This window comes from Rana temporaria, chromosome 13 (genome assembly GCF_905171775.1).
Source record: "Rana temporaria chromosome 13, aRanTem1.1, whole genome shotgun sequence".
NCBI classification, from domain to species: Eukaryota; Metazoa; Chordata; class Amphibia; order Anura; family Ranidae; genus Rana; species Rana temporaria.
This window is the reverse complement of record NC_053501.1, coordinates 50871331-50895149: the sequence shown is the minus strand read 5'-3', so window position 1 is coordinate 50895149 and position 23819 is coordinate 50871331. Positions and strand designations below refer to the sequence as shown.

The 23819-nt window shown below is 44.5% G+C and overlaps 2 protein-coding genes across 4 annotated transcripts in view; both read left to right on the top strand.

The window, feature by feature from the left end:
* Positions 1-3689, top strand: part of TTBK2 (tau tubulin kinase 2) — a 124506-nt gene extending 120817 nt beyond the window's left edge. For both annotated transcript variants that reach the window (XM_040333075.1, XM_040333077.1), the window contains 2 exons: positions 616-1811; positions 3102-3689. In XM_040333075.1, coding sequence (XP_040189009.1) covers positions 616-1811; positions 3102-3582 — 1677 coding nt within the window. In that variant the 3' untranslated portion in view covers positions 3583-3689. The remainder of the gene's footprint in view (positions 1-615; positions 1812-3101) is intronic.
* Positions 3690-22201: 18512 nt separating this feature from the next.
* Positions 22202-23819, top strand: part of CDAN1 (codanin 1) — a 75730-nt gene continuing 74112 nt past the window's right edge. For both annotated transcript variants that reach the window (XM_040333113.1, XM_040333112.1), the window contains exon 1: positions 22202-22316. In XM_040333113.1, coding sequence (XP_040189047.1) covers positions 22236-22316 — 81 coding nt within the window. In that variant the 5' untranslated portion in view covers positions 22202-22235. The remainder of the gene's footprint in view (positions 22317-23819) is intronic.

Sequence of the window (23819 nt, the reverse complement as noted above, 5' to 3'; positions counted from 1 at the left end):
CATGCAGGGCCGTGTTTACCAGCACAGGGATGCACAGGTGTTGCGTTCATCCCTGTACTGGCAGTCCCATAGCTGTCAATTGGGGCGCAGTGGCTGCATGGACACAGCTTCTGCTCTCATTGTGACATCCATGCGCGGTTGGTTACACACATCTGAATGCCCCCCGTGTGCATTCAGGGTTGTACACCCGCACAAATGTCACATTGAGAGAAGGACTCTAACACTGAAATTTAGAAAGTGTTATTAAATAAAGTGTAGCGCTTCTGCAATTTGTTGGTTTGCTTACAATAATACCAGGGTCTATGCTAGGGTCTAATCAAAGGATATTACCTTATTCCCCTACCCATTTACACATTTATAACATATGCACAAAGGTTTGAAAAATAACCTTGTGATTTCTTTATTTGGTACCCATGGCCAAAAAAATTTAGTTTTTGAATCTGTAGGCTGTTAGCAGTAGTATGGAAATCAATGATGACTTTTAAGCTGTTAGTAAGTTACCTTTGCAGAGAGTGGAAGATTAAAATATAGTGTATATATATTTAGTATAGTCCTACTAATTTCTTCTAACAATCACTTGTGTTAACGTGCTTTGTGTGTCCATATTTACTGTAGATGACCATTCCTCGGCCTTCGGTTACATCTACACAGTCCGCTTCAGAAAGCTTTCCATGTGGACCTCATGCAGAGAAGCGAGATCGAGACACCCATGTCTTGGAGATGTTTTCACCACAGGAAAATCCCTTAGCATATGGTGCATCAGAAGACCCTGCCACTACTCTAGCAAACAAAATAAACCTGGCACTAGATTTAGAGACAACAAACCAGGAAAATGCATGTGTCAAATCTCTAGGCCATAAAGACTTGGTTAATAAGAATGATCAAATAAGTGAGATGAAAGGTTTAGAGACTCCAGTACAGTCTCCGTCAAATTCTCTACTTGGTTTCCTTGAAGGTAAGCAGGAGCAAAGCAAAGGCTTCCATCCACATGGACTTTCCCCTGAGCAGCGTAAATCCCTTGAGGTAGCTGTGTCTGATGGTAATCAACTTAATGAGGCTAGGACTTTCCAACCAGTGCCAAATGGACATACAAATTCTCAAGCTGTGAAACCTGAAGTAGTTTCAGATCTGCAAATGGTTGACTTTATGGTAGGAGGGGACTTTATGGAAGTTCAGCAAAATGGGTTTCATGAAGAACAGAATAATAATGCTGCTAATGGCTTCCTTGACCACAAGACAAGCTTGTCCGAGTTACTTGAACAAGAGAGGGATAAAGATCAAACAAATCTAAAAAATGGAGAGCAACTTGACCTAAGTGACAGCTCCCCACAATTTATAAAGGATCACACAAAGACCTCCCTTTCCACCAGACATAGCCGAATTCCTGTACTGGTTCAGGAGGTTGACTCTGCTTCAGAATCATCATCTCCAATCTCTGCTAAGGAAAAGCTTCTGCTGAAAAAAGCTCACCAGACAGACCTTGTCCGACTCTTGATGGAAAAACGACAGAAGTCATTACTTGGTGACTTCTCAAGTGCCTCTGACAAGTCACTGGAAGAGAAAACCTCACCACCAGCTATAGGTTTACCCGAAAAAGAAGTTTTCTTTATTCCTAGAACAGTCTCAGACTCTAATGTCAGGCATTCGGATGATAGCAGTGTTGCATCTCACAATCTTCACTCAAGAAAGAGCAAAATTCCTCGCCCTGTGTCCTGGACTAGCAACGACCAGATTAGCAGTGCTCCTCCAACTCCATTCCTTCCCAGACCACCACCTGGAAAGCCACCCACGCGGCCTGGAGTGGAGGCACGGTAAGGAAGCCATGATGTTTTTCAGTTTATGATGATGTTGTTGAATGTTTGAATCTCCAAAATAGACAATTTCATAATTTTTACATTTAAATGGCTAGTCTGTCTAAAACCTATGTTTCAGATTTTCAGATGATAGTTCTGTTGAATCACATAACTGTTTCTTGTGCCCTTAGACATTCAAGTAGAAAATTACGTGCTCTTGAATTCAGTTCTTTACAGCGCTATTTGACATTTTGAGGGGGCTCCACTCTTTTTTTTTTTTTTTTTTTTTTTTTTTTTTTTGATTTTTAATCTACTTTACAATATGTAGTATACCTAAAAGTGATAGGAACATTTCAGTGTAGGTAGTTTTGGTGCCAGGAAAGATTATTGGAGTACCAACATTTTTTACTTTTGCAGCTGGTGATTCAGCCTCGTACCATGTTGAATGTTTCATGCATCTCTGAGCAGGGAAAAAGTGTAATGCTGCATACACATGATTGGAAATTCCGTCAACAAATGTTCGATGTGAGCTTTTTGTTGAAAATTCTGACCGTGTGTATGCTCCATTGGACATTTGCTCTCGGAATGTCCGACAAGAAAAATTTGAGAGCTGGTCTTCAAAGTCTTCCGACAGCAAAAGTTTTTGTCGGAAATCCTGATCGTCTGTATGCAATTCTGATGCACAAAAATCCTACGCATGCTCGGAATCATTGAACTTAATTTTTCTTGGCTCGTCGTAGTGTTGTACGTCGCCGCTTTCTTGACGTTCGGAATTTCCGACAAGATTTGTGTGACCGTGTGTATGCAAGACAAGTTTGAGCCGAAATTCCATCGGAAAAAAATCCACGGTTTTGTCGTCGGAATTTCCGATTGTGTGTACGCGGCATAAGAGTTGGCTTTTAGAGTGACAAGGGTTTACTGTTCTTGTGGTTCTTTTTGAGAATCAACATTGATAATAAAGTGGAAAAAAAGACAAGGTAATTCACTGTCTGCTTCTGTTTTCTATGCATCAAATCTCTCTTCTCCCCCAGCAGTTGAAAGGAGTGCTGTGGGAGCGAAGTGAATACAAGCTGCTGGTGGGGGTCCTCTTTAATGTGAACGTGTTGCTTGGTCCTGTTTGGGCAAATCACAGGTTCACTGTAAAGGGCCAAAATCATTATGCGGACAACTTGTAAATGCATCGAGATTAAAAATATTGACCTTTCATCATCTTTCATAATCGAGTAACATAACCTGCATACATTGGTGGTAATTTTCTATTTCTAAAGAAGTGCCCATAATTTTTGGTTTGTCTTTGTCTTCTTGCAGGATTCGCCGATACAAGGTTTTGGGAAGTGGAAACTCTGACTCAGACCTGCTCTCAAGACTTGCTCAGATAATTAAAAAAGGATCTCCGAAGCCCCGTAGTTCCTCCCAGTCTAAAAGCCCCGGTTCACCTCACAGTCCCAAAACACCTCCGAAGAGCCCTGTCATTCCCCGGCGCAGCCCAAGTGGTTCCCCACGCAGTTCATCTTTACCAAGAACCAACAGTTCTTCCTCTTCAAGGATTGGACGACCCTACCACCATGAGCCCAAAAGCTCAAATTCTTATGTAGGCCGAAGCAAATCACCGCCCAGCCTATCTGGCTCTTCTTCTTCAAGAAGGTCTTGTCAAGACCATTGCTGTAGTAAACAAAGTAAGAACCTGTCCAAGGGATCAGGTAGTGGTCATCATTCAACAGGCAGCAAAACCAGCCGGGGAAAGTCCTCTGTGCGGGAGAGCAAAGTTTCCAATAAACTGAGCAGATAGTAACCAGGCATGGCCTCATCTGCAGCAGTAATTTATCCTTTTGTAATGCATGTTGTGTATGTCATTGTATATTTTAAAATCCAAATCAGTGTTGGTCTTTATGTTAAGAGGATTGACTTGAATGTTCTGAATCATGTTTTTTTGTCATGGGAGGTGATAAGAGACTGAAGACAATCTGGGTCTTGCCAAACGGGAAGATGGATGGGGCTGTTGTGATTCAGTGCTAGAGCAGCTGCACTGCCGGTTCAGAGTAGAAAACGTTTTGTGGATCATTTATAAACCGTAAATGAATTCTAACATTCCAAATGTTGGCAGATAGCATTACATTGAATATTATGACCAATATCACTAATGCATAACCAACACTTGATTTGTTTTAAATATGGTACTTTCAAGCTGTGACTCTCAAGCAGTTGTTCAACCAAGTCTTGTCTTTCATAGCTAGTTCAACAATAACTGGATTGCCACAGATCATTTCGCGCCAGTTCATAGATTAAATAGCTTTGCATGTTCATTTTCTTTTCCAATGTGGAAGCTATATGAAGAATATGTTGATCTCTGCTTTAATGGGAACTCCTGGAGTTCACCAGGAAAGCAGCTTTTCGATGTCCCAGTAAAGTGTTGGACCTAATTTAATAAAATGCTGCAGAATGCGTTTTATACACCTATAGCTCAATTGAAATGGCTTTAAAATTGCTTCCCTTTAGAAAACAAAAATGATTACTGCATTGGTTACAGAATATAGTAGTTTATGTATTGCACCGCATTATTCAATTTAGCCCAAAAGGCGAATGTCGTTTTTTTGTTGCAAGATATAAATCTTGCACAAATGATTACTAACCCATTTAAAAGTTTTCTCCACCCAAAACAATTTTAGTCTTGTGAGCTCCCTTGAAAAGAACGACCTTATGGTTTCTTATATTTCTGCTGAGTTCTTCTGCAACAGTTGCCAGCCCTTCCTAGAAGACTAAACATATTGCAGGTAGACTTCATGGTTACCCATTGTGACACTATTTGGCTATCTTAATGGTTGTGGCAGTTGGGCCATAGTGGAAGCTCTGGTGCTGACATCTCACCACCGATTCCCCCAAAACATGTAAAATGACCTCATGGGATCTAGTCAGCCAATAACCACACAAAACCAAAATCTGAAGCTGGAAACCTGATTTGAGAAATTGCGGACTTTCTCATAAGAAGATAGTCAGTCAGGTTTTTCTTCAGTTCCTTGTTAAAATTCACAACCCCAAACCCAACATTTGAATAAGAATGTTTCTTGGGACTTCTGACTTGCCTGATCTTCAGTAAGGCAGATCAACAACTGTGGCCCTGTATTACTCCTAGAACAGGTTTCTTTTCAAGCTTAATTCTGGGGAGGTTTGCCAGCCAGCTGTACTGTGAGGCTCCTCCAGCACTTCAGGGGTTAATTTTAATTTTTTTGTGTTTAGGGAAACATTTACAAAAAAATTACTGACTTGCCTTATCCCCCTTTTCTGCAGGTTCCTTCTCCTGCGACTGGTCCCCGAATCATTTTCACTTTGGTTCTCTGTTTGTCGCCTACTCTCTGAGGTCATCACATACAATGCATAACCAGCAGGCCTGCATTGTAAGTGAAGCTGTAAAGGGCCTACTTGCAACCCACCTGCAATCAGCTTCCAGGTTTTTTCAAAGCTTAATGGAGAAAGCTTCAGTTAGAAGCTGATTGGCTACCATGCACAGCTACACCAGTTTTTGCACTGCAATTTTAGTACCCCATAGTGTCTTAGGAGAGAGGAAGGTTCCTGCTGCTGAGCGTGTGTGGGATAAGTTGGTAAAAAAAATGTAATGTTCCCCTAAACAAAAATTCGCTTTTAACCCTTGCAGTTTTGGGTATTTTTTTTCATTTCCCTTGGGTATTTAAAGCGGGGGTTCACCCTTAGAGGGCACTTTTTCCCCTTAGATTCCTGCTGGTTTTCTCTAGGGGAATCGGCTATTTGTTTTAAAATATGTGCAGTACTTACCCGTTTACGAGATGCATCCTCTCCGTCGCTTCCGGGTATGGGCTGCGGGAATGGGCGTTCCTTCTTGATTGACAGTCTTCCGAGAGGCTTCCGACGGTCGCATCCATCGCGTCACGATTTTCCGAAAGAAGCCGAACGTCGGTGCGCAGGCGCAGTATAGAGCCGCACCGACGTTCGGCTTCTTTCGGCTACGAGTGACGCGATGGATGCGACCGTCGGAAGCCTCTCGGAAGACTGTCAATCAAGAAGGAACGCCCGCTCCCGAAGACCCATACCCGGAAGCGACGGAAGAAGATGCATCTCGAAAACGGGTAAGTACTGCTCATATTTTAATACAAATAGCCGATTCCCCTAGACCGAACGAGCAGGAATCTAAGGGGAGAAAAAAAAAATGTAATAAATGGGTGAACTCCCGCTTTAAGGGTATTTAAGCAGTTTGCATTTGCAAAATTCACAACCCCAACATTTATAACATTATGTTTTTCTCTTGATTGTAGATCAATGCAGGATGACGTCACTCCCACCCATGCATACAGGAGCCGCCACTAACGGCATGATGTCGTTGGTAGCGGCACGCTCAGTGCGCCTGCACGCTGTTGTCTTAGGCGCGCGCCGTAGACATCGGTGTTGTATTTTTTGCAAATATCTCCTTAACCGTGTAGGTTAAGGAGATATTTATTAGACCTACAGGTAAGCCTTAATCTAGGCTTGCCTGTAGGTAAATGTGGTCTGTAAGGGTTTACAACCACTTTAAACAATGTGTGTTTAGCATCACTTTAAACATCCACTTTTTTGTGGAAGTGGACCATGCTTTCCCTCTCAAGCTTCCCTATTGGTCGGTGAGGCTGCAAATCACATTTAAAGACTGATGGGGGAGGCAGCAGGGGCAGAGTCTAGCTCAAAAGTGAATAACTTCAGCTACCTGTTGCTAAGGATCTACTAATCATATTGACATAAGATTTTAATTTTGTTATTCCCTTTTTATCTCTTATGCTCAGTCTGAATTTCTCAAGTTTGTATCGGATCTAGTAAAAACTGATGCAGATGTGAAATGTGTACTCACACTTACCTTTGCATACAAACTGGGGGTGTGCATTTTTTTCCTGCTCTACCTACAAAAACAACGTTGTAAATGGCCAGTAGAGTAGTAGTAGGTAATAAACAGAAGGGTCTATGCAGTAGAAGGTCACCAATCATTAATATTGGGATTATCTTTTCTAAATTAGAATAAGTCATATTACAGCTATTTAGTTACAAGAGCATATTCCATATGGGATTATAAAGTTTGTGGGTTAGAAGATGAGGTAAAACTTTTGTATGAAAGCAGTATCACCTGGCAGACGTGACTTTGGATCACATCGGCATGACCTGAAAATACCCAGCATCTGGTCTTTTATGTTCACATAGCGAAATGAGGCTCACTGATTTTTAATTCAAATGTGAACATTTTTTTTTCTTCTTCATAATTGGTTTACTACATCTTGTCATTCCCTTTGTGATTTTCAACTTGTCCGTGACTCTTGATGGTTGATTTTAGACTTCAATGCAAGGAAAACATTAGGCAACTACTACATTCAGGTATTTTTGGCACTTTTCAGTACATCTTGATGTGAATTGACCCCTCTTAGACAAATATATTTCTTATGTCTGTGCATTTTTCATGCGCTGGAAAAAAGAAGCAAAGTGACTGGTAATGCTGCTAGTTGAGTGAACCATCACCGCTAGTGTAGGGGAGACCTGAGTCATCACAGTCCAGTTTATGGTAACTTGGCAGTTGATATAATATTATTCCCGGGCTGGTCATGCACTAGTAGAACCTAGTTCGTACATATTGTAATGTGCATATGCTAGGCACAAAACAAATTGTTTTAAGTCTGGGATTTAATCAAAATAGATGGTATGAATTAAAAATGTAGAAGCTATTAAACTAAATGAGTTACAGTGATTGTAAAGGCAGAAGGTTATTTATGTTAATGCATTCTATGCATTAGCACCCCAAATACTTAAAGCGGGAGTTCACCCATAAAAAAATTTTTACCCTTAGATTGATGCTCATTTTGTCTAGGGAAATCGGCTAGTTGTTTTAAAATCGAAGCTGTACTTACCGTTTTAGAGAGAGATCTTCTCCGCTGCTTCCGGGTATGGGTCTTCGGGACTGGGCGTTCCTATTTTGATTGACAGGCTTCCGACAGTCGCATCCATCGCGTCACGAGTAGCCGAAAGAAGCCGAACGTCGGTGCGGCTCTATACTGCGCCTGCGCACCGACGTTCGGCTACTTTCGGAAAATCGTGACTCGATGGATGCGACTGTCGGAAGCCTGTCGGAAGACTGTCAATCAAAATAGGAACGCCCAGTCCCGCAGCCCATACCCGGAAGCGGCGGAGAAGATCGCTCTCTACAACAGTAAGTACAGCTTCGATTTTAAAACAACTAGCCGATTCCCCTAGACAAAATGAGCAGGAATCTAAGGTTAAAAATTGTTATTTCCGGGTGAACCTCCACTTTAACTAAGCCCCCTCTAGATCCAGGAATGTCTCAGCTGCCCGGGACTCCCCTCATTGGCAGAGATGTCAGCGTGGCGCCATTGGCTCCCACTACTGTCAAAGTCAGTCAGCCAATGAAGAGAGAAAGGGGGCCGGCCAGCGGCTCCGTGTCTGAATGGATACACAGAGCTGCAACTCGGCTCGGGGTGCCCCCATAGCAAGCTGCTTCCTGTGGGGGCAATCAACAGAAGAGAGGGACCTGGGAAGAGGAGGATCTGTGCAAATCTACTGCACAGAGCAGGTTAGTATAACATTTTTGTTATTTTTAACACAAAAAAAACAAGACTTTCGTATCACTTTAAGTTGATGGTAGAATGGAATGCCCTGAATTTTTTTAGAAATTATGAATTATAAACTTTCAAATAAAATTCTGCAGGTGTGTGGCCAGTTTCACTTGCCTACTTGCCAATAAATACTTAAGCTAGTGTGTAGGATTGTGGACGTGTACCTCCAGAGCACAGATACGCTTAGGGAATTTGAAAAGGGGTGAACTATTATGTGCTAAGGGGCAAATGCTTTGAATGTATGTTTGTGTATATCTTTTCACAGAGCAAGCAAGGCATTGTATATATGTATTGATATGCAGTGAATTGCATGTAGCTCTGCCATTAAAAAAAGGATGTATTTATGTCATGCATTGCAAAAATCCTTGTGGCTTTTTGCTTCCAGAAAATGGCAACCTTCAGGATACATAAGGGATTTTTTTGGCAAACTTTGTGTAACCCTAAGCTTTTAACCTCTGCTGTGCTGGAGGAACATTGCGATCATATTAAGCACTGTGGGTATAAGGGATATTAATATAGCTGAAAATGTGTGTGTCTTTTTATATGGTTACCCTGTCCTGAACAAGCTGCAGCCCTATACCCTCATCCCTTTTACTTTGTAATATATTGTACAGTAACTTCTGTCCCTATAACTGCATGCCCTAATAGTAAATTATATCATATATAAATATTTATAAATATATATAATATATATATATATACATGGAAGGATGTATCATGTGCTCATTCTACATTTGTAGATTGCTTTTATTTTGTGTGCCTGAAAATGTTTCAACCTTTCATATTCGCATACGTGCGAGTATTTTCCGAGCATGGCAATTTTTTTATTTTATTTTTTTCCTAATACTGCCTCATGAATAAATCCATTCTCAGCACTGCACGTATGAAGGGTTGGCAATATTTTCTTTAACCACTTTGGCTTCTATGTATATTTTTGTACATTATTTATTTAACTGTATTATAGATTATTTAAATGTTTCCTGAATATAATGCGCTATGTTACAGTGTATCACATAAAGTTGGTTTGTGTAGAGAATATTTTTATTTAACGAGTTTCTTCATTTAATTAATGTCTCCCCACTTTTAGAGGGTGGCCTATGTACACAACAGTTTCTGATGCCCATGCAAGAACCACAAAAAAAAAAAAATTAAAGGACATCTATTTTTGTTTTATTATGGTGACAGTTTCACATAGTGGAGATCAGCCACCTTTCTCGAGCAACTGGAAAAAGGGGGCTTAAACCCCAAAATGTAGCGGCTTTGTCAGACTCTGTAACCTTTCAGGCATAAGGTCTGGTTCACACTAGTGCAATTTCAAATGTAACTTTGGTCACACAGAATCGCATGACAATAGAAATGACATTGATTTCAATGGTGCCCATCCACATCAATACAATGTAACTGTGCTGCAACTTTGGGGGAAGGTACAGGTGCCACTTTGGTGCAATGCAGTGTGATTTTTGTGTCCCATAGACTTCAATGGAAACACATCAAAAATGCATGTACGTGCATTTTTAGTGTGTCCACTAACACCTGCCGTATGCTATAGTGAACCATAAATTTACAATATCTACACTGCGCTCATTGTATGTAGCAAAGTTATAAACAGTGGAAGAATAAACAAATGCTAAAAAAAAAAATGAACAAAATTATAAATCCGATCCCATGTGAGTATAAATCATCCTAATCTGAAAAGCTTGCCAGAGAGCTGATAATCTCAAATACCAGATTTTAAATTATATATTACAAGTATATGAAAAGCTTTAAAGGGGTTGTAAAGGTTTTTTTTTTTTTAAATAACAAACATGTTATACTTACCTCCACTGTGCAGCTCGTTTTGCACAGAGTGGCCCTGAACCTAGTCTTCTGGGGTCCCTCGGCGGCTGTCTCGGCTCCTCCCCACAAGAACTAACCCCCTTCATGGGAGCTAGTTCTTGCAGGCGCGCTCCTGTGATGCAGCCAGTGGCTATAGCCGCTCACTGTATCACTCGGCTCCGCCCCCCTGTTCGTGTGTAATTGGATGTGATTGACAGCAGCGTGAGCTAATGGCTGTGCTGCTATCAATCCATCCACTCTAGTCGATCAATGTCCAGACTGAGCGGAGAAGAGGACGTCGGGGGCGAGCGCAGCAGGTGAACTGGCTCATGTAACTAAAACGGGGGGGGGGGGGGGGGGTAACTGTCAGATTTTTTTTTCACCTTAATGCATAGCATGCACTAAGGTGAAAAAACATGAACCTTTACAACGCCTTTTTAAAGTAAAACTTTCTTGAGAAGTTCTAAGCTGCCTTTGCAGACCTCTTTTGAAATTGGTAGTTGAATCGGGAAACGTTTCCTTATAAAAGTGGTAGTATGCACTATTTGCTCACGTTTCTCCACTCTGCCTATGCTGTCTGAATGTGGACATAGGGCTCATTCATGCTGTGTGTTGAGTTAATGCAACTACAGACACTACCATGTGTAGTGAAGCTGCATTGGCCACCATTGCAGTAGTGCATTGGGCTGCCATTCTAAATGAATGCCACTGAACCGCAGCTTGTTCATTATGATTCAAATTGATCTGTAAGAAAGATAGTTTTCCATAGTAAAGAACCTCCATAACAGTAATTGTGCGGTGAGCAATACAGAGGAATTTATAGTGACCGGCAGAGATAGATAGAAAGAACCCAGAGTGGTATATGTGTTTTAGCGACTGCGCCTTTCATACTGGGGCGGGAGGTGCTCTGCCGATATAGCGGCGCTATTTTTAGCAGTGCTATACCGTTGGAATTGTGGTGGTATTCGGCCGAAAAAGCATTAATACCGCCAGCAGTGCGCCTCTGCAGAGGCACATTGCCGGCGGTATTAGCGCGGTTTCCCATTGCTTTCAATGGGAAGGAGTGGTAAACACACCGCTCCAAAGATGCTGCTAACAGGACTTTTGGAGCGGTCCTGCTAGCCCCCTCGGCTTTCACACAGACTGCAGGGCAGGAGTTTCTCAGGCGGTATTTAGGTGCTATTTTTAGCGCTAAAACGCTTGAAAAACTCCTCGATGTGAAAGGGGTCTAACTGAACAAGGGGTATTGGATTTGTCATTTTGTTTTTTATTTTTATGCAGAATTAATTGATTTATATTATATGGGAACAATTATTTAATGGAATGCAGATCTTGTTACCGGTACTTTGAGCTTCTTTATATTGGAGAACACATCGCCGCTACAGCTGCTGTTGCCGTTTTTTTCCATTGCTCACTTTCTATTGTTTCTTTTTACTCAACTATATTATGGTGGCAACAAGTAAGGCTGGATTCACACCTTTGCAGTTTTAGTGCTTTTTTGCATTTTGCAGATTTAACAGCCCATTTAACATGGTTTCCTATGGAACATGTTCTGAAAAAGCACTAAAAATGCATAAGTGTGAATCCAGCCTCAAAGCCTTATCACCTTACAGGGCATTTTTTAAATACGGTATAGATATCAAGAGCAGCTGAGATATCTTTCATTATTCTATAAACACAAGCGATAACCGTTTTAATCTTAAGTCCTTACTATATAGCCCATCTTAGCTGACATATAGAATACAGTGCACCCCATGCAGTTTCTAAAAAGACAAAGGAATTAGTATTTTGATGCAGGTCACAGCCATATACTGCTTTCTTAAATCCTGTCTGGCTGCTTTTTGACTAGTCAGGAGCTGAGAGTGCAATATAATATAAACTGTCAGCATTTACATGGTTGGATGGGAACACTTCTGTTAGAATGGCACCTTTTTAGCACTTCAAACTCCTTGTTATAACAGATGCTGCTAGTCCAAGGAAAGCTGTTCAGTGTATGTACATACAAATCACTCTGACCTGTCGCATAAACAATGTAAACCGCTGCAAAGATGCACTGTGAAAGGGTCAAGCAAGATGCTCGCTAAAGCGTCCAACCGATCTCGCCGTGACAACACGCAATATCTTAGCTTTTGTTTTTTCGAGGAGATACTGTCATGTGTATTCCCATAACACCTGCCAAGGCCGTTGGGAGGACTTTTCGCTTTGATCGGATTTTCTTTCTAATGGAGGAAGACCCCCTGAATGGCTTTATAATGACTGTGATGATTTGAAATCTGCCAAAACTAAAATATGTTTTTGGGAAGTCTGAACCCAAGTCATGTGTAATGTTTCTAGAGTATCAGATGCGAAGTTCACCAAATGAAACAAAAAATATAAACAGTGTATTCCAAATTTCTCCTCCTGGTTTTATTATAAGAATGTAGATACAATGTATAATTTAGGTCTTAAATTTCATGAACTTATTTTTTATTATTTTGTTTAAAGTAGAGCTATATGAAAATGTTACCTTTTAAAGCAAGTGTAAACCCATACTGTCAAATGTCATAATCACGTTAACAGGCAGTTCCCATGGATGTGCGTGCAAAAAAAAAAACCTTTGTGGTTTTCGCAGTTATATGACCACTTTCTCAGCTGCTTTGTGCATGCCGTCTGGGGCAGAGGAAGGCCGTTCCTAAAGTGTAACTCCCACTTCCTCCTATTACTTGAATTGGCACCCAGGCACATCATGCATGGCAGCCTGAAGCCATACAGTGGGAGTGCACAAAGCAAGGTGACAACACCACCACTGCATTGTACGACAGTGGGTGCGGGTTGTCATCCTTGAAAAGGAAGTGCCAGGAATCAATAGCTTTTAAAAAAAAAAAATCAAACGGCAATAAAGATTAAGTGCTTTTGCAACACTATACTAAGTTCGTTTTTGGGTTTACGTACACGTTAAGGCTATGTTAACTGTCTTCCTTGAGATGGATAAATAAAGAATATACAAAGGGCAAAAAAATAAAATTGAGCTCCTGGTTCTGTTTACATGGACTCTCACCAGCTGGAAAAAGTAGAGGTGGAATACTTTTCTGTCAGACTACAAGGTAAATCTTCACGTCTATAACAAGCTACCAGGGCCACTGCTACCCAACACTTGGCATGGATCTGATGGCATGTCCCCTGCAGTGCACTGTGATTCCTCCCGCGGACTCGAGCATCATTATTGTGTCCAGTACTGACATAAGGGTTGACAGGAGGAACCACATGTCTCTAATTCAAATGCCTGGGTTATGTGACAAAAGAGGGAGACTTTTTACATTGCTTTAAGTTGCCATTTGAGTATACGTCCACTTTCAGACAGACTCTGTATCCAATTGTATTTATTTACTTTTCTCTTAATATTTTTAGGGTACAGTTTTAACCCCTTTTCCACAAACGGAGCCAGCAGCAATTGAAAATGTGCTGTTCTGTCATCCAGTGATGGAAACATTTTAATGCACTTTGTGTTTTTATTTTTTTATATACCTTTTTTTTTATTATTTAAAGAAAAACAAGTAGTTGGCAAACTGTGATAGATTAGTGTTTTTTGTACTAGCTGCTTTATTGTATTGATTTTGTTCTTTTGCTCATTAGCTGTCTTGTGACAATGTAAACTTGTAATGCATCTCCTTGCTCACAAACAACGCTTTGGAAGCCTTGTGATGCATTGTAAGTGGAGAAAGTAAAGAGGTGGAAATCCCACTATCGACCATATTTATATTATATAATAAAGTGTCCAATTTGTCTTCTCTTAATCCCAGATAAGATTTCTTTGGAGTTTGTAAACAATTGTTTACATTCAGGCACTTGGAAGAAACCGTGCCATCAATTCAGGTACATGCTTTGTTTTTCAGAACATGTAAAGATGAAATAAACAAAATAAAAAACATAAATGGTGTTCGTGTATATGTGTGAATTTATGGAGATCTTGCTTTAAGGCCTGGTCAGTTACAATATTCGCATTCGGATTCAGCCTCTTCAACTAAATGAAGTGTTTAAGTATATATCCTCTTATGTTCTGGCATCAAAAGACCTCCCCACTGCATGCTGGTAAGTACAGGTGGGCTTTCATTTACACCTCACTTCATTTAACCATTTCAACTTCATGACCTGGCCATTTTTTCCTACGCGGCACTGCGCTACTTTAACCACTTAAGCCCCGGACCATTTTGCTGGCCAAAGACCAGGCCACTTTTTGCGATTTGGCACGTCGCTTTAACTGAAAACTGTGCGGTCTTGCGACGTGGCTCCCAAACAAAATTTACCTTTTTTTCCTCACAAATAGAGCTTTCTTTTGGTGGTATTTGATCAACTCTGCGGTATTTATTTTTTGTGCTATAAACAAAAATAGAGAAGAAAAGTATACCGCTCTAAAAACAATCAATCCCCATTGCTTCCGTCCCAACAAACCAAGAGGGTGCTGGCTGTGATCAATTACCATGAGATGAAAGAAAAATCCTGGATCGCCGCACTCCTCAAAAAACGATGTCTTTATTCAAAACATGAAAAAACAACAAAAAATTCAAATGGAAAAAACAGCCAAAATTCATGCAGTCAAACAAGAAGTGGATTAGGAAAAAAGAGCTGACATGTTTCGCATCCTGTGATACTTACTCGTAGCTCATAAACAAAAATAGAGCGACAATTTTTAAAAAAAAATCTATTTTTTTTAATTTTTTTGCTATAATAATTATCCCCAAAAAATATATATTAAACGTTTTTTTCCCCTCAGTTTATGCCATTACGATTTTTTCTACATTTTGTTTTGTAAATAAGCGTATATTGATTGGTTTGCGCAAAAGTTATAGCGTATACAAAATAGGGGATTGTTTTATGCCATTTTTATTAATATTATATATATATATATATATATATATATATATATATATATATATATATATATATATATATATATATATTTTTTTTTTTACTAGTAATGGTGGTGGTCTGTGATTTTTATCGTGACTGCGACGTTACGGCAGACACATCGGACACTTTTGACACATTTTTGGGACCCTTGTCATTTTTTCAGCAATCGGTGCTAAAAAAAAAATGCACTGATTATGGTGAAAATGACACTGGCAGTGAAGGGGTAATTCACTAGGTGGCGCTGAAGGGGTTTAAGTGTGCCCTAGGGAGTGCTTCTAACTGTAGGGGGGGATTTGCTGGGCTTCTGATTACAGGAAGCTGTGGTCACTGTCCTGTCACTAGGAAGACTGGGGAAATGCTTGTTTAAATAAGCATTTCCCCCTTCTTCCTCACTGTGACACGATCGCGGGTATGCCTGCAGACATCGAATGCGTGGGACCCGCGGTCGGAGTCACGGGGCACGCACGTCCACAATGCCGCTTTATAAAGGGGACGTAAATATACGTCCTTTTGCCTGCCCGTGCCATGCTGTAGACATATATCTGCGTGCAGGAAGCGGTTAACTGATACTTGCACGATCATGCAACGCTGTACCCAAACAACATTTTTATTATTTTCTTCACATATAGAATAGAGCTTTCTTTTTGTGGTATTTGATAACTCGGTATATGAACTTAAAGGAGTTGTAAAGGTTTGTTTTTTATTTTCTAAATCGGTTCCTTTAAGCTAGTGCATTGTTGGTTCACTTACCTTTTCCTTCAATTACCCTTCTAAATGTTTTTTTCTTTGTCTGAATTTCTCACTTCCTGTTCCTCCTCAGTAAGCTGTTCTTAATGACTTTCCACCGCTCGGATGATAGTGGAAAGCTTACTGAGGAGAAACAGGAAGTGAGAAATTCAAACAAAGAAAACAAACATTTAGAAGAGAAATAGAAGGAAAAGGTAAGTGAACCAACAATGCACTAGCTTAAAGGAACCTATTTAGAAAATAAAAGACGAACATTTACAACCCCTTTAATTAGTGAAACAACTCTGGTCACGAACCAAGGCAAATATTTCCATAGGGTTCAGGTTAATTTTCATAATAAGCATCCTTTACCTGCAGACATTCCTCTTTTCACTTCCTCATTGTTCGTTTTTGCTCAGAAGTTGCTCTATTTCTTCTCTGTTCTGTTCACTTCCTGCTTGTCTGATTGTTACTGACCACCCTGATGGGAGGCTTTACTGCGGTGGTCAGTAACCTGCTCACCCCTTCCTGGGAACTATATCTGTGTGGCAGGACGCTCTCTACCTGTTAGAGCAGTGATGCGAACCTTGACACCCCAGATGTTTTGGAACTACATTTCCCATGATACTCAACTACACTGGAGAGTGCATGAGCATCATGGGAAATATAGTTCCAAAACATCTGGGGTGCCAAGGTTCCCCATCACTGTGTTAGAGACTTCAAGGAGGTGTGAATTACTGGGCGTGCCGCAATTCATACTGGGAAATGTAGTTCTTACATGAACGAACGATGAAAACCAGGAAGTGAATGAGAGAACAGAAACTAGAATGCTGGAGGTGATATAGATGAAGGAATTTTAATAGGTATTTACTTGTTTTTTTAAAAGAATCCTTACACTATTCTGTCTGTCTACATTGCAGACATTAATTTTAGGCAAAAATGTTTTTTTCCTTTAGTGACCCTTTAAGAACTGGGTATGTAAACTTTTGATCAGGGTCCTTTTATACATACATACACACACTAATGACAAGCAAACAGATCACAGGTTACATTTTAATAGCTATTCAAACCCCTTTGTATCAACTTGTGTGCATGTTATCAGGCCCAAATCACCAGGGTATGTAAACTTTTGATCAGGGTCATTTGGGTAGTTTCTGTTGCTATTATGATTTAAAAAGAGTAAATGGTTGATTGATAATAAATGGCTTCAGCCAAATGCAAACCATGGTTGAAAGAAAAGTTTTTGTGTTATCATTCATATTCTCTGAAAAAAGGGCAAAAAAAAAAAATTTTTGCCAGGGTATGTAAACTTATGAGCACAACTATGTGTGTGTGTGTGTATATACCGTATTTATCGGCGTATACCACACACTTTTTTCCCCTTACAATAAGGGGAAAATCGTGGGTGCGCGATATACGCCGATACCCGCTTCCCGCGCTCAGTTTGAATGCCTAAGCCGACATATACTGAGTGCAGTACATTCGGCCAGGCTCGGCTTTGCTCGTGTTCACCCTTTAACGTCACAGAGCGTGAGCACGAGCGAAGCCGAGCCTGGCCGAATGTAGCCGAGTGTACTGCACTAGGTATATGTCGGCGGAGGCGTTCAAACTGAGCGTGGGAAGCGGCGATTCGACGGGGAGACAGCGCGAGAGAAGGTGGGAGGACACCACCGAAGCCGCAGACGAACGCCGGACCCGACGAGGCCGCCGATGGATGCCGCGCAAGACACCAAAACTGTAAGTACTAAAATGTTTTTTTTTTTTTACAGGAATTGCGCGTCCACATTAGGGGTGTGCGCTATACGCCGGAGCGCGCAATACCCCGATAAATACGGTATATATATAGTTTAGTTTCTGCTATAAAACATATCCAATAAAAAAATAATCAAATCTCTTAAATTTTGGCCCAATACGTGTATATTGATTGTACAATGGACAGACAGCGCAGTATATTAAGTTGAACTATAAGGACTCTTTCACACGGGCGGCTCGTTCAGCTCCGCCTGCCAGTTTTTTTTGTGGACCTGAGCGGGCGCTCCGTGCTCCTCTATGGATCCATTACTGATCCGCCCCGTGTGAAAGGGGCCTAATGCTATTTATGCACTTTATTTACAGATCGTTCTTTTACAGACCACGAAAGATGTTTTTTATCAATAATAAAATAACATACTTTGCACCAGGGCCGAAACTAGGGGCAGGGGAGGGCTGGGCTGGGGGGCAGGGTGGCAATTGCCTCCCAGGCCGCTCTAACTTATGTTCAAAATGGCCCGGCAGCCGCTGCCCTCTACCATTTTCTTTTTTATTCTGCGCTAGGAAGTCACGGCCACAGCGGCTGACCACTAGCTGTTGCATTCCAGGAGTTGTAGTCCACGCTCAGGCTCCCGGTGGGTGGAAAACAGAGCAGCGCAGAAGAAACTACAACTCCCTGGGACCGGTTTCTTGGAAGCAGGCAGAGGCAGTGCGTGCCAGGGAGTTGGGATGCAGGGCTGGGCGCTGGCTGCAACTTGACCCCAGGACCAGGAGCACTACTCCCCCAGGAGGCCGTGGCATGCAAGGACCTGCTGAGCTGAGATCACTGAGGTGAGAGACCCTGACACGCCTAGCTGACCCCCCATCTCCCCCCCCCCCATACACCCCATGTAATCTGCCCCAGTGATCAGGCTGCATTGATGGGCACTGGAGTTGGCTGCACTGATGGGCACTGGTGAGGCTGCATTGAATAACCAGTTGGGCCATGGATGGTAAGCTTATTTGGAGGTTCAATGGGTCACTTGACTGGACTTGCCACCCAGGCCTAAGGCTGCCAGCCCTCCCCCTGACTAGGGGGGCATGTGCCCTGGGTGCCAACTTCAGAGGGGCACCACCAGGGGTGGACTGACAACCCAGGCAATAGGAGATTATGGTGCCCCCGGGCAATCGATTATGGGGCCACACAGTATACACACACTTAAAAGGTACTGGAGAGGCGGGGTAGCTATAATCTTGGGATTTTTTTTTAAAAACACAGATTTTTACATACAGTCCCTGGTTTTTACTAAAGGCTAGCAACCCTGATGGGGCCCTCGGGCAGTGCCCGAATGGTCAGTCCGCCCCTAGGCGCCACCCACCCTGTGAGCCAAGTTGAGCAATGACAGTCGGCAGCTGACACTAGCTGAGCTGGGATATGGCGATTGGATTGGCCTGGACTGATTCTCTCACTGTCTGTGTGTGTGTCAGACTCACTAAATTGAGCCGAGCTGCTGTGTGACACCGAGCCCGCACCACACTGCCTCTGATCGCAGAGTATGGGGAGCTGGGATCCGGACCCCGATTCCACCTTACTTCCTCTGTGCAAAACTGCTCTATTATCGCCACTTTCCTCCCGTCACACTGTCCGCTCCCATCACACTACTCCCCACCTGTCACACAGCCCTGCCCCCAATCCTGTCACAGTGTCCCCCACTTGTCACTGTCCCCCTCCTGTCACACTGCCCCCCTCCAGTCATACTGTCATTGCCCCCCAGCCATCACACTGCCCCTCTCCTGCCACACAGCCCCGCCCCCAATCCTGTCACACTGTCCCCCTCCTGTCACACTGCCCCCAATCCTGTCCCACTGCCCCCCTCCCGTCACTGCCCCCAGCCATCACACTGCCCCCAGCCATCACACTGCCCCCAGCCATCACACTGTCCCCCTCCTGTCACACTGCCCCCAATCCTGTCCCACTGCCCCCCTCCCGTCACTGCCCCCAGCCATCACACTGCCCCCAGCCATCACACTGCCCCCAGCCATCACACTGTCCCCCTCCTGTCACACTGCCCCCAATCCTGTCCCACTGCCCCCCTCCCGTCACTGCCCCCAGCCATCACACTGCCCCCAGCCATCACACTGCCCCCAGCCATCACACTGTCCCCCTCCTGTCACACTGCCCCCAATCCTGTCCCACTGCCCCCCTCTCGTCACTGCCCCCAGCCATCACACTGCCCCTCTCCCGTCACACTGCCCATACCCCTGGGATCGTTATCAGAATTGGGGGTTATATATGCCGATTTTATCAGAGAAAGTGGGAAATGGGGGCGGGGTTCTAAAAAACTGTGAATGAGCAATTTATTGAAGAACCAATCCATAACCAAAGGACATTATATAGGTGATTTTTAGGGCATTTAATGGGCTATAGGTGATTTCACCCAAAGAGCGATGGGTCTGTGACTGTCTTGTACAACCAATGTAGGACCGATGTCACAAAGTAGGATGAGGCCGGGGTCACACTGGTGCCACACGACAGCCATACAACTTTCATCCTACTTTGCTCTGCGACATCAATCCTACATCCATCCGACTCTCATCAACAGGATACTACTGTGATCCAACTTTGTGATAGTCTGACTTGTTCTTTGACTGCGATGTAAGGGGGAACTCTGAAGACTGCGATGTAAGGGGGAACTCTGCAGACTGCGATGTAAGGGGGAACTCTGCAGACTGCGATGTAAGGGGAACTCTGCAGACTGCGATGTAAGGGGGAACTCTGCAGACTACGATTTAAGGGGGAACTCTGCAGACTGCGATGTAAGGGGAACTCTGCAGACTACGATGTAAGGGGGAACTCTGCAGACTGCGATGTAAGGGGGAACTCTGCAGACTGCGATGTAAGGGGGAACTCTGCAGACTGCGATGTAAGGGGGAACTCTGCAGACTGCGATGTAAGAGGGAACTCTGCAGACTGCGATGTAAGGGGAACTCTGCAGACTGCGATGTAAGGGGAACTCTGCAGACTGCGATGTAAGAGGGAACTCTGCAGACTGCGATGTAAGGGGAACTCTGCAGACTGCGATGTAAGAGGGAACTCTGCAGACTGCGATGTAAGGGGGAACTCTGCAGACTGCGATGTAAGGGGAAACTCTGCAGACTGCGATGTAAGGGGGAACTCTGCAGACTGCGATGTAAGGGGGAACTCTGCAGACTGCATGTAAGGGGAACTCTGCAGACTGCGATGTAAGGGGAACTCTGCAGACTGCGATGTAAGGGGAAACTCTGCAGACTGCGATGTAAGGGGGAACTCTGCAGACTGCGATGTAAGGGGGAACTCTGCAGACTGCATGTAAGGGGAACTCTGCAGACTGCGATGTAAGGGGAACTCTGCAGACTGCGATGTAAGGGGAACTCTGCAGACTGCGATGTAAGGGGAACTCTGCAGACTGCATGTAAGGGGAACTCTGCAGACTGCGATGTAAGGGGAACTCTGCAGACTGCATGTAAGGGGAACTCTGCAGACTGCGATGTAAGAGGGAACTCTGCAGACTGCATGTAAGGGGAACTCTGCAGACTGCATGTAAGGGGAACTCTGCAGACTGCGATGTAAGGGGAACTCTGCAGACTGCGATGTAAGGGGAACTCTGCAGACTGCGATGTAAGGGGAACTCTGCAGACTGCGATGTAAGGGGAACTCTGCAGACTGCATGTAAGGGGAACTCTGCAGACTGCGATGTAAGGGGAACTCTGCAGACTGCATGTAAGGGGAACTCTGCAGACTGCGATGTAAGGGGGAACTCTGCAGACTGCATGTAAGGGGAACTCTGCAGACTGCGATGTAAGAGGGAACTCTGCAGACTGCATGTAAGGGGAACTCTGCAGACTGCATGTAAGGGGAACTCTGCAGACTGCGATGTAAGGGGAACTCTGCAGACTGCGATGTAAGGGGAACTCTGCAGACTGCGATGTAAGGGGAACTCTGCAGACTGCGATGTAAGGGGAACTCTGCAGACTGCATGTAAGGGGAACTCTGCAGACTGCATGTAAGGGGAACTCTGCAGACTGCGATGTAAAGGGGAACTCTGCAGACTGCGATGTAAGGGGCTTTTATCAGAGACTACCTTACATCAGAGTTGGCTATTGGCAATATGAATATCTTCCAATCGGTGCACCTTTGGAGGTATTCATTGTACCTACAGGTAAGCCTAGGTGTACATTGGGGTACAAGAACACCGCGTTAAGCCCACCGGGGGCTCTGATCATATTGGAATGTACAGCAAGCAGCTGGTCATACATGAGAGAGAGCAGAATTAGACACATTTGTATTCCAGTCACGTGTTCATTGTTTGTAGATCCCTCCAATCATGTCCTCCCGCGGAACACCGTGTATATATATATATATCATCTTTTAGTTTAGTAAGCTGCGGCCCCCGTGTGCTGTGTGTGGCCCGGGGGCCGCATTTCTCCTACACTCCCGCCTCACACAGCGACACCAATATGCGGCAACAGCCAGCGAACGCCCCCAAGTCCTGGGCCACGCCCATTCTCACAGAATGGCACTACGAAACCGCGCCCACTATATTTCCACGCCGTGTAACCCCGCCTCTTCTGGTCGCTGTACCGCCCGGTTTGGTGACGTCGGGGGCCCCGCGGTTGGCGCGCAGGTCACAGCATGGCGGCGGTGTTGGAGTTGTTACTGCAGGAGCGGGTGACGGTGGACGCGGCGCTGCGCTGGCTGACCGGCACCAAGCAGGTACAGCGCCCAAAGCAGGCCGAACCCCGCCAGCACTGTGCTAGAGAAGAGCGGCGCCATTCTCTGTAGTGGTGTCATGGGGCGCCCAGACTGACCACACTGTACACCGACTACTGTGTGTATACTGTGAGGGGCAAACCACTCCGCATACCTCTAATGGTAGAAAGAGACGTGTGATACATTGTCCCCCCTACTGTATCCTGACCTGTTGTCCAGAGTCCCCCCCCCCTACTGTATCCTGACCTGTCCAGAGTCCCCCCTACTGTATCCTGACCTGTTGTCCAGAGTCCCCCCCCTACTGTATCCTGACCTGTTATCCAGAGTTCCCCCTACTGTATCCTGACCTGTCCAGAGTCCCCCCCTACTGTATCCTGACCTGGTGTCCAGAGTCCCCCCCTACTGTATCCTGACCTGTTGTCCAGAGTCCCCCCCCCCTACTGTATCCTGACCTGTTGTCCAGAGTCCTCCCCCCCTACTGTATCCTGACCTGTTGTCCAGAGTCCTCCCCCCCTACTGTATCCTGACCTGGTGTCCAGAGTCCCCCCCTACTGTATCCTGACCTGTTGTCCAGAGTCCCCCCCTACTGTATCCTGACCTGTTGTCCAGAGTCCCCCCCTACTGTATCCTGACCTGGTGTCCAGAGTCCCCCCTACTGTATCCTGACCTGTTGTCCAGAGTCCCCCCTACTGTATCCTGACCTGTTGTCCAGAGTCCCCCCTACTGTATCCTGACCTGTTGTCCAGAGTCCCCCCTACTGTATCCTGACCTGTCCAGCATCCCCCCTACTGTATCCTGACCTGTCTAGTGTCCCCCTCTACTGTATCTTGACCTGTTGTCTAGCGTCCCTTCTACTGTATCCTGACCTGTCTAGTGTCCCCCTCTACTGTATCCTGACCTGTTGTCCAGAGTCCCCCCCCCTACTGTATCCTGACCTGTTGTCCAGAGTCCCCCCCTACTGTATCCTGACCTGGTGTCCAGAGTCCCCCCCTACTGTATCCTGACCTGTTGTCCAGAGTCCCCCCCCCTACTGTATCCTGACCTGTTGTCCAGAGTCCCCCCCCCCCTACTGTATCCTGACCTGTTGTCCAGAGTCCCCCCCCCCTACTGTATCCTGACCTGTTGTCCAGAGTCCCCCCCCCCTACTGTATCCTGACCTGTTGTCCAGAGTCCCCCCCCCCTACTGTATCCTGCCCTGTTGTCCAGAGTCCCCCCCCCCTACTGTATCCTGACCTGTTGTCCAGAGTCCCCCCCCCCTACTGTATCCTGACCTGTTGTCCAGAGTCCCCCCCCTACTGTATCCTGACCTGTTGTCCAGAGTCCCCCCCCCCTACTGTATCCTGACCTGTTGTCCAGAGTCCCCCCCCCTACTGTATCCTGACCTGTTGTCCAGAGTCCCCCCCCTACTGTATCCTGACCTGTTGTCCAGAGTCCCCCCCCTACTGTATCCTGACCTGTTGTCCAGAGTCCCCCCCCTACTGTATCCTGACCTGTTGAGTCCCCCCC